Source organism: Melanotaenia boesemani, chromosome 16, assembly GCF_017639745.1.
Source record: "Melanotaenia boesemani isolate fMelBoe1 chromosome 16, fMelBoe1.pri, whole genome shotgun sequence".
NCBI lineage: Eukaryota > Metazoa > Chordata > Actinopteri > Atheriniformes > Melanotaeniidae > Melanotaenia > Melanotaenia boesemani.
In genome coordinates, this window is record NC_055697.1 from 33,370,634 (window position 1) to 33,382,087 (window position 11,454).

The following is an 11,454-nucleotide window of genomic DNA, read 5'->3' on the forward strand; positions in this document are numbered from 1 at the left end:
CCCTGCGCTCCTGGGCCCGGGCCCTCTGCCCCGTCTGTCCCGGGCGGCCGGTGCCCGGGGGGGTCGGGGACTGCTGGCCTCGGCCCGCCGGGGCCGGTGCCCTGGGTCCGCGGGGCGGCTCCTGCTGGGGTCTCCTGCTGCTGCCTTCCTGGGCGGGCGAGTGGTCGTCTCTGTGGACCGGTCGGGATCTGTTGCCTGCGGGGGGGCTGGTGGCCTGGGTCTCGGGACCGCTGGCCTGACTCTGGCCTCTGTTCAAGTGAGGTGGCATCTGCATGATCACTCTGCATGGTCACTCCTTCCTGAACGTCTCCACACAGTCTTTGCGTCGCCGTGTGGCCGAGTTCTCCAACACATCCACACAGGTTTCTCTGCGCGTGTTCTTGAATACAGCAGTTTCACTTATATCTATTATCATATTTTTTTTTTTTTATTTTTTTTTTTTTTATTATTTCTGTTCTTCTTATTATTATTACTCTTACTCTTATTATTATTATTGTTACTATTACCAACTAGTTGTGTAATGGCCTACTGGCTAGGATGATCTTAGCTATATATGTTGTAAGTAGTATGGATTACACGGTCTTCTGTATGATGTTTCAAGTCCCCACCCGCACTCCCCACACCCTTTCTGTCCCTCTCTCTCCCCTCCCTCTTCTCTCTCCCTTCTTTTCTCTCTCTCTCTCTCTGTCCCCTCCGGTCGAGTCCAGCATTAAGAGTCTGATTTAATAAAGTTTTTCATGTCATCAAGAGGGACTTTATACATGTAGTATAAATCCCTGCTTGATAGAGTAAAATTGCCCAGCATCAGACGGCAGCCAGACAATCATTCTGTTTGCAACAATGCTGGACAAGACAGGTTAAAAAAAAAAAAAAAAAAAAAAAAAAAAAAGATAGATAGATAGATAGATAGATAGATAGATAGATAGATAGAAATCTCTTCTTTAACATATGAAATTATATGTTAAAGTATATATAATTAATAAAGTTTCAACATAAAATCAGTTCTATTCATTTATTATTACAATCCATAAATAAAAATCATCATAAACAAACATTTTAAAAACCCATCAGGACCTGTTTTAAGGCTCGTTAAACATCCTCAGAACCATCAGCAACACTTCAGCTCCTGGTTTACACCTCCGCTGTTTCTCTCCCATCACTTTGTTTTAAAAAGAGAAAGTGAGGAGATTCATTTCCACCTGCCATAAAACTCCCTCCATCCTGCTTCATGTCTCCGTCGTTCGGGTTAAAAATCGGGTTAAGGGCTTTGAATGTGTGAGTGGAAGGAAACCCGTCTCCCAGCAGGTTCTGGCTCAGTTCCGATCACACCTGGAATCCTGGAAAACCTGGAAAACTAAGGTCTATCTAACAAGTCTGGTTCAAAATGAATCAATGATATAAACTTGACAAAGCAGCGTGAAAAGTTAAACGTTAAAGACACGATCAATCTGACAGTGATGTCATTCATCAATAAATAAGTCACCATCTGGAAGCATCATCGCTGACTTCAGCTCCGCCTCTAATACAAATTAAGAAAAGAAATTAGCCAAGACATTGTCCAGCAATATGTGGCGATCAGCGAATCTGCCAGATCCAATGACCACATGACTCCAGAGACAGCACCCGGATTAGATTCCACGTTATAGGTCAGAGGTCCCTGAACGAAGCTTCTCCTCCACCTGATCCATCACAGTTTCTGTTTAGGTCAGAGATCGGCCTGGTCTTCCTCCCAGTTCTTCCAGCAGATCCAGTGGCCTGGTCTTCCTCCCAGTTCTTCCAGCAGATCCAGTGGCCTGGTCTTCCTCCCAGTTCTTCCAGCAGATCCAGTGGCCTGGTCTTCCTCCCAGTTCTTCCAGCAGATCCAGTGGCCTGGTCTTCCTCCCAGTTCTTCCAGCAGATCCAGTGGCCTGGTCTTCCTCCCAGTTCTTCCAGCGGATCCAGTGGCCGAGGCTTCGTTTGGACTGTTCCAGTCTACTTTCCAGCTTTCTCTCCGCTGGAGCTGCACAGCAGGCTCTTCGCTCCACTCTGCCAGGAGTTCAGCGTCTCCAGGGGAGTTTTTCCCTCCTGCATGGAAGAGACAGAAGCCGGGAATGAGACCTGGAAAAGTGGAACCTTAAATGTGGGGAACCACCATCTCTTTGGGCAGCATTTAACTCTTTTTCTACAGCTATGGAACAATAAGTTAAGAATAAGAAAATACATGTGGGAATACTGTATGTAGATAAATAAAACAAAAAATAAAGACAGAAATAAATGAAAACATTTAATGTTACTCAGTTTGATTTATGTGTGTCTTTATTTATTTATTATTGTGTTTTATTTTACAGAGCAGATGTACAGATTACAGTTACTTTGGTTTTTGAATTTCCATGCTGGTATTTATTTGTCTACGTCCTCCCCTTCATTTTTCCTTCTGTTGCAGGTTTGTAGGTGTTTGTGGCCCTGCTGTTGTTCCCTACGCTGGCTCTCAGTGAATCTGGCTCTGACATGCAGAAACCAGCTGATTTACTCGGGTGGATGGAGGTGGCTGGCCTGGGGACTGAGGCTTCAGGGCCAGAACGGTTCCTACCAAGTTCTTTGCGCTGAGATTGGCCCCGTACATCATCAGCAGTTTGATCATCTTGAATCTGTTTATTCTGACGGCGTCGTGCATCGGCGAGTCTCCGTCCTGCAGCCAGAGAGGAAAAGTGATGAGAACAGAGACTAGAAACCAGTCAGACTGGAGGTTAAAACGGAAAAATGTCCAAATGATTCCTAACAACGTGAAGCGGTTTTAGATGATCATATTTGATCTGAGCTGTTTGGTAGCATCACGTTTCTCTGATGTGAAATGAAACCCTGCAGCAGTTTCATGTTACTGGAGGAAGTCTGGACGTCTTTCTGGGGGACTCCATGCTCACCCTGTCTTTGGCGTTGACGTCCGCTCCACAGTGGATGAGATGCTCGGCACACTCGCAGTGTCCGGTCCTCACAGCCACGTGCAGAGGAGTGCTGTGCAGCTGAGCAGCAGCAGAAGAAAACAGCCAGTTTTAGTTTATTACACAAGAAAAAAGAGCTGAAAAATGAAGGCGGTGTTGTGTCCCGAACCACAGGATGGCGCCAGAGAGCTACAACAGGGTTGGCAAAAACTAAGCGTTAATGCAAAGAGATGAATCTGCAGAATTCAGGCTCAACACAGTTGTTACAGATACATAAATCTGTGAAAGAAGCTGATAATAATCATCATTTTTACTTTATTAATCCAAACTGGGAAAAACAGCTCTGCATTTGAACACGTCTGGATGGACCAGAGAGCAGTGGAGGGGTAAAAGGCCTTGCTCATGGGACACACCAGGGACTCAAACACGGGCTCTCCAGACCCAAGTCCACCTCTGTAACCACCACTCCCCACACAGAGGTGAGCTGAGTCCACCAAAAACCACCTTAATCCTCCTTATTTGTGAAGATTCTGACAGTTTGTCCAACCCTTACATTAAAGTACCGACGCTACCACACTGCTGTTGATCGATATGGATACCAGGAAGGATCCGCCCATCTCACTCCCACCAACCTTGTCTCTGGAGGTGATCTTGGCTCCCTGATGGAGGAGGAGCTGCAGGGCCGGCAGGCTGCCTCCTCTGCAGGCCCAGTGGACGGCCGAGGCCTCCAGCTGAAACACACACACACCACACTGTCAGCTAGTGTGTGTTCATGATGCTGAACAGCCACAGTACCGGAAGCAGAGGCAGCGCCCACCTTGTCTTTCTTCTCCATGGCAGCTCCGGCCTCCAGGAGTCGCTCCATCACCTCCACGTGTCCTCTGAAAGCAGCTTTGTGCAGAGCCGTTCTCTGGAACTGACAGCAGGCAGAGAATTCCTACAGAGATTCCTTCAGATTCAGATGTTTGAAGGGGAGATTTGGCCATGAGTCTTACACTGTCTGCAGCGTTTGGGTTTCCTCCGTCGGCCAGGTACTTCTCCACCACCGCCAGCTTGTTCTCCACGGCTGCCGTCAGGAACAGCTGCTCGTCCACCGTCTCTGGCTGGAAGAAGCAAAACCAGCTTATCAGACAAGCTACTGACAAACCCCACAGCAACAGGCAGACCGGTCTGAACCTTTACCACAGGGTCCGGCTCTGGCTGGGTTTTCTTATGGACGGGAGCCTTCCTCTCCCTCCTCCTCTTCCTCAGCTGCAGGATGTTGAACAGGTCATCCACCGTCTCCAGCTTCAGTCTGCCGCTTTTATCCGTCTGATGAGGAAGAGACGAAACAGAGGCCTTCATCACGAGGACAGAGACAGTCTGAAGAGGAAAGCCAGGTTTATCTGTCGCACGATTCAACGACTTTAAATGCTTCACAGAAAATAAAAAGCATCATTTAACATTAAAATAGAAGAGAAACATCAGATAAAAAGCATCAAAACATGATCACGTTTAAAGATCTAAAGGTTTAAAGAAGATGGGCTGCATGGTGGTGTGGTGGTTAGCACCGCAGCCAGAAGGTCGCTGGTTCGAGCCTCGGCTGGGGGAGGTTCGAACCTGGGGGGCGTGGCCTCTCTGTGTGGAGGTTATGTGTGGGTTCTCTGCCGGTTCTCCTGCTTCCTCCCACCGTCCAAAGACATGTTAAGTTAAGTGACTCTAAATTCCCCCTGGGAGTGAGTGTGAGCGGTTGTTTGTCCCTATGTGTTGGCCCTGCGATGGACTGGTTACCTGTCCATACCTGTCCAGGTGTACCTGCCTTTCACCTGTTAAATGCTGGGATAGGCTCCAGCTTAGCCAAGACCTGTAATGGGCTAAGCGGTCAAGATAATGGATGAATGAAATGTTTAAAGATTCCAGCTTAAAGAACCAGATCCAGATCTGGACTGTAAATAAAAACTAGTCCATGCAGCAGAGAACAGGTGGGTCTTTAACCTGGATCTAAATAAACTGAGGGTTTCAGCTGATCTGAGGCTTTCTGGGAGTTTGTTCCAGACATGTGGAACATAGAAGCTGAATGCAGCTTCTCCATGTCTGGTTCTGACTCTGGAACTGATAAGAACCTGGATCCAGATGACCTGAGGGTTCTGGTAGGTTCATACTGGGTCTGGTAATAACATGGACAAAACTCACAGTCCATTAAAAGAGGAAAACATGCAACTATTTTTGTTTTGTAGCTGAAAAATACAGATTTAAACATGTTTAGGTTGAGATCAAGTTTCAGTCTAACGATAAAAAACAGTGTTACATTTATTCACCACCAGGTGGCAGCACACACAAAGAAAACATTCACTTTTAACCGGTTAATGATCATTTACTGAATATAAGCAAATATTATATTATTACATTTACTGTAACACTTCAGACCCATTCATCTGCGTCCATCATAATATTTTATTTCACATATATATTATTAATAAAACCTTCACTGTCAGATTAAATCTTTAATATTATTGATAAACCTAAATAAACCTGCCACTATGACTATCAGTGCAGTTTTAACCAAATATTTGCTTAAATGCAGTGAGACTGAAAATGATCTGTTGCTGATTATTTCAACATTTAAGGTTTATTTTTGTTAAATTGGGACAGAAATGTCCAAAAGGAGGATTTTCTGATGGGTTTAATTCTGCAGAGCTGAGCAGGGAGAAGAAAACTGTTAATTTTTCTAGAATTTAACTTGGGAATTAGAGTGATGGATGTTTTCTCAGTTCTCCACAGAAAAGTTTAACAAGAGTGGAAGTTAAGTGAACTTCTCTCTCGCGCACCAAGATATGCATATGAATCAGTTTTACTTCACCAACACTGACACATTTTACAGTGAAGCTGCTTCTATGCTTATTTTCCTTCAAATTAATGATAACTTTAAACCCAATTGCTGGTTATTATGAGACTCTACATCTAACACTGTCCCAGACAGAGTTTCTTAAACCTTTTCAGAGACACCTTTTTTAAAAACATACATTTTACACCCTTAGGTACCAAAATGGCACCTCTCATAAAATGCCATAAAAATGTAACGCAGTCATATTTTATTTCACTTTTTCACATCAGACCTTTTTAAGGCCTAACCATAGATTAAAAAAAAAGTTTTAGTTATATTTTTATTACTTTAACGCATTAATTATAATTAATAACAAAAAAATTACCGGGTTAAAAGAACATTCATCAGCACACAGTTTCCAGTACACTGATTAAACTGATGGACACCTCAGAGTGCGGCTAAATCAGGGTTGCTAGTTTAGAATAATAATAGAAGAAATATTCTGGCCAAGGTTCATACAATTTGCCTTTGAACTGAAGGAGATATTGGGAATAAAAAAATGAAGAAGTTGCTGCTCTTACATTGAGAGCCACCACGTTGACCTCCTCCTGCTCGCCGCCGCTGACCTCCTCCTTGGATGCTCCTGGCTCCTGGTGTGACCTGAGGTCATCTTGCTTCTCCTGATTGACAGCCGCCTCATAAACGCCGCCTTGGAAACCCTCAACCTCTTTGCCCTCTGACCTCTTCCTGGTCACCTGAGTAGGAGAGGCGGAGCCACAAAGCTCATAATGGAGGGATGTAAACACACTGCAGCATCAACATTAAGACAGAAACACACACTTCATAACTTCATATTTAATCATTTACAGTCTGTGAATCATCCAAATCACATGAATGTCTCGTTACTATGAATCACATTAACGTCCTGTTACCATGAATCACATGAACGACTCGTTACCATGAATCACATGAACGACTCGTTACCAGGAATCACATGAACGACTCTTTACCAGGAATCACATGAACGACTCGTTACCAGGAATCACATGAACGACTCGTTACCAGGAATCACATGAACGACTCGTTACCATGAATCACATGAACGACTCGTTACCATGAATCACATGAACGATTCGTTACCAGGAATCACATGAACGACTCGTTACCAGGAATCACATGAATGTCTCGTTACCAGGAATCACATGAACGACTCGTTTCCAGGAATCACATGAACGACTCGTTACCAGGAATCACATGAACGACTCGTTACCAGGAATCACATGAACGACTCGTTACCATGAATCACATGAACGACTCGTTACCATAAATCACATGAACGACTCGTTACCAGGAATCACATGAACGACTCGTTACCATGAATCACATGAACGACTCGTTACCAGGAATCACATGAACGACTCGTTACCATGAATCACATGAACGACTCGTTACCAGGAATCACATGAACGACTCGTTACCAGGAATCACATGAACGACTCGTTACCATGAATCACATGAACGACTCGTTACCATGAATCACATGAACGACTCGTTACCAGGAATCACATGAACGACTCGTTACCATGAATCACATGAACGACTCGTTACCAGGAATCACATGAACGACTCGTTACCAGGAATCACATGAACGACTCGTTACCAGGAATCACATGAACGACTCGTTACCAGGAATCACATGAACGACTCGTTACCATGAATCACATGAACGACTCGTTACCATGAATCACATGAACGACTCGTTACCAGGAATCACATGAACGAGCTATGAATGTCTTGTTCTTGTAAAGCTGCAGATTTCCCAGCTAGATATCCTCCCTCTGTTTCTGATGCCGCTCATCATTTGCACCCGTAGCCAGCAGATCTTACCAGGTCTTCCACGCTGTGCAGCCCCATTCCTCTGCTGGATGTGAAGCTTCTCTGGGCTCCTGACGGCAGGTGTAAGTCCAGCTGTCTGTCCTGCAGCGTCTCGCTGTCCGTCCTGTCTGCCTGCCTCTGCAGCCTCGGCCTCTTTTATAGCCCCGACAGAATCAAAAAAAGAAAAAAGGACCTGTCACTCATCTTAGATCACATTACAGTCCTTCAACACCTCAGAATCCCACCCCTTCCAGCCCCCCGACCCCCATTACTGCCCAGTATGGGCATCTCTGTCAGCATGCAAAGATAGTAGAGAAATACGAGGTGTCACTCTGTTTATGAAAACTAAACATACGGATACTTCACCTTACCGACTGACTAGTTGAATTTGACACCGATCCAAAGTCTTGTCTGATTTCTATATTTTTGTCTGTATATTTTCATCTAAATAACTATTTCTATAAAATATTTCATGCTTTTGTTCAAGTAAAGAGGAAACCAGAGACACAAAGAAGCTGCAGTTTCTTCCAGACAAGGTTAAGTTTAATAGAACTAAGAAAGGATCATCAGTATAAACTGAACTAAATGAAATTAAATTAACAGAGAAATGGTATTTCATGTACATAAAGTTGGATACTACCTTTGTTATACTTGTTGTATTGAAAAGAAAATATTTTTAGATAAATGGGGATAAAATCCAACTTTCCTCCACTGACTTTAACTCAACTGTTAAATTTATTTAATGTAACACAAACATATTAATCATTAAAATACAAGAAGTCACTTAGCTCCTGTCCACACATGAACAACTTAAAGGAAAAAAGAGGATTTTTAGGCTTTTGTTACTGACACACATATTATTTTCCCATTTCTTTGTTTCATGTGTGAAACCAGCAAAGATCCGACAGTCTGACAGAAAACAGGAATTCAGCAACAAGGTGATTCCCAACAGCTGGAAATCTGGCGAAACCGGAGGAGTTACAGACAGGTTCATTCATACAGAGTGCTGCATCTTCCCTAACAGACAGTCTTTGTCAAACAGGGCATGCAGTCAAAAAGAAGTGCAGTGATGTCACTGTGAGGAGACAGTTTTATGGAGATGAAGGAATAAATAGTCACACTTCCAAACACCTTGTGGATGCCTGGCGTCCGGTCACATGTGTATATCCACTGACCGGCGGTCCGATGGCGGCCGACGTGTCAGCTGCCTTTTTCTCTTGCTGGTAAATGTGGTCATGCTGCATTTTCCACATCTCACAGCGACGTACGCAACACACGCTGACAGATGACACAAGATGTTCACATGCTGCGTGAGTTCACCGTTAACCAATCAGAGGCCGGAGGGTGAAGGATGCCAGACTTTATTCATCCTGATTAAGTCCTGAGGGGCAACCAACATCCCAGCAAAATGGCTCCAGATTGTTCTGACTGCACCAGACCTCCAGCTGATCTACCTGGTGTCAATATGCAGACTCGTCATCATCCTGGATAGGACTGATGATGGTATTGTCATCTGCAACCTTCAGGAGCTTCACAGAGGGGCCGAGGAGGTGCCGTCATTGGTGCAGAGGGAGAAGTGGAGTGAGGGCACATCCCTGGGGAGCACCGTGCTGATGGTCCGGGTGTCCAAGGGGACCTTGGAAAGCTCTAGAAAACCTTCCGGGCCTGAGTAGAAGGGTGGAAACGTGTCCAGACTGAGCTGTCTGGTGTTTAGAAGCTCATCCCTGCTGAAAGTGATGAGCTTCGACACACAAAAAACCAAAAACCACACACACAGTCCTGGAGAGCGCGGTACCGAGGTGCCATCTTCAGCTAACTTAGCTTTAACTTTGCTCTTTGTTATAAAAATCCAGTCAATGAATCAATAAATAACTAAATAACAAAACAACTAACAAAATAAAATAAATTCAGACTAAGTAAAGTAAATCCTTTTCCATCATTGTTTATGTCCTAGTGAAAAGTTGCTTGTCTGAAAGGAGACGATTGAACCAGGAAGAAGCACAGCAGAGGGAATTAGGGGTGGATGCTGGGGTGTTTAACCGGGCAGAAGGCTGAACTGGAGCTGCAACACTGGAACAAGCCAAATTTAACTTTAACAGAACTTCAGGTCCGTCAGTGTGTAGCAGCAAAATGCTGGAGAGCTTCTATCGGTGTGTGTGACACCAGAACTAGAGACTTCACCTCCTGCTACCGGAGTTCATTTTCAATTATATAAAAACAAAAATCCAAGAAAAAGGAAAAAAATAACATAATAAATAATAACAGAATATCATGTGTAGGTAAATAATAATACATGCTGGTGCAGGAGGTTATTGTAGGTCATTTTCTGTAATGAAGTATTACTTTGTCATGTGTGACGGTGGATTGCTACGGGACGAGAGCATGAAGCCATGAACCAGTTGAATGCCTCTTCATTTCCCATGAGCTCTTATGTATTTAAAACGTTTTCTTTGTCGTTGTTCTCCAGGAATCTGTCGTAATAAAATCCACATGAAAGATGTTTCTTAATCTAACCACCGTACAACAACAGTTCTTCTCTGAGCTCCGGTTATAAACCAGATGTTTGTCTATAAAACATGAAGTGAAAAATGAAAAGGTTCTGATGATGATGATGGTGATAATGATGATGCCAGCGTTCCGTCTTTCCATTCATTTGAAGCTGGAATTCGTAGCTGGAGCTATTTTTGAATCGGACCTTGTGTTGCATGGAGACCTTCACCTTTACTACACCCGCATGCATCGCAGCTACAGCCTCGTTGTGTAATGATTAACGTAGGAGGAGCCGGAATTCAGCCACACACAGCGGTTGAGGTTTTAACAGGGTTTACTGAGCACAGGGAAGGTAAGGAAGCCACTCTGTATTAGTCCAGCTGAGGTAATAACCAGAGTGGTTTCCAAATCCAACACAAAGAATACTCAACAGGGTCAGACAGAGATCGGTGGTCAGTCCAAACAGGGGTTGTTATCCAGGTAGGCAGAGAGCAGGAAAATCCGATAGGGAATCAGGCAGCAGAGAGTCCAGGAAACGTAGCAGGGTCGAACACTGGAATCTAAAGACAAGAATGCTGGATATCAAACAATGATTACTGCTTACCATCTGGCAGGGAAGCAGAGACTGAGGGGAGGTTAAAAAGGGTGATGAGGCCGAGGTGGATCAGATGAGCCTGACTGCATGAGCTGCAGGCGAGGCAGATCGGCCCTCATGACACGTTGTCCTGCACAGATGCAAGAAGGGTTAGAGGAAGTCTGGGGGACCTGACAGGGCTGGGAACAGGGCTGGGGACAGGACTGGGGACAGGGCTGGGGACAGGACTGGGAACAGGGCTGGGGACAGGACTGGGAACAGGACTGGGGACAGGACTGGGGACAGGACTGGGGATAGGACTGGGAACAGGGCTGGGGACAGGACTGGGGACAGGACTGGGAACAGGACTGGAAACAGGACTGGGGACAGGGCTGGGGACAGGGCTGGGGACAGGGCTGGGGACAGGACTGGGGACAGGGCTGGGGACAGGACTGGGGACAGGACTGGGGACAGGGGCATCCAATGAACCTCCAGAAAATGTGCAGCAGGTCACATGACTCCCAGCTGTTGTTCACTGGGGAGCATTAATGTAACATGATGAGAATCATGACCAAAGAGCTGCATACGTACGATCAGCTGAGCCATGATGGGCTGAGATGAGATGAAATGAGAAACAAAATGACACAATGAGACAAGACGAGACGAGACAAGACGAGGTGAGACGAGACGAGACGAGACGAGACGAGACGAGACGAGACGAGATGAGACGAGATAAACTTCATTAATCCAGAAGGACATTCGTAATGTAACATAAAACCTTCACACAGTAAATA

At 45.0% G+C, this 11,454-nt stretch overlaps 1 protein-coding gene across 1 annotated transcript; it reads right to left on the reverse strand.

Moving 5' to 3' along the window:
* Window positions 1-1,829: 1,829 nt before the first annotated feature.
* Window positions 1,830-10,634, reverse strand: ankrd1a (ankyrin repeat domain 1a (cardiac muscle)). The gene is made up of 10 exons (XM_042010639.1): window positions 10,518-10,634; window positions 7,609-7,749; window positions 6,303-6,476; window positions 4,101-4,229; window positions 3,914-4,021; window positions 3,736-3,834; window positions 3,551-3,649; window positions 2,901-2,999; window positions 2,570-2,668; window positions 1,830-2,064 (listed from the first exon to the last, which is right to left on the reverse strand). Exons 2-10 carry the CDS (start codon window positions 7,633-7,635, stop codon window positions 1,972-1,974), a joined length of 927 nt encoding a protein of 308 aa, XP_041866573.1. The 5' UTR covers window positions 7,636-7,749; window positions 10,518-10,634; the 3' UTR covers window positions 1,830-1,971.
* Window positions 10,635-11,454: the final 820 nt, after the last annotated feature.

Coding starts and splice junctions, on each gene's coding strand:
- ankrd1a (XM_042010639.1), bottom strand. CDS start 7,635: ATGGGGCTGCACAGCGTGGAAGACCTG. Junction 6,477..7,608: donor TGCACAGCGTGGAAGACCTG/GTAAGATCTGCT, acceptor TCTCCTACTCAG/GTGACCAGGAAGAGGTCAGA. Junction 2,065..2,569: donor ATCTCAGCGCAAAGAACTTG/GTAGGAACCGTT, acceptor TCTTCCATGCAG/GAGGGAAAAACTCCCCTGGA.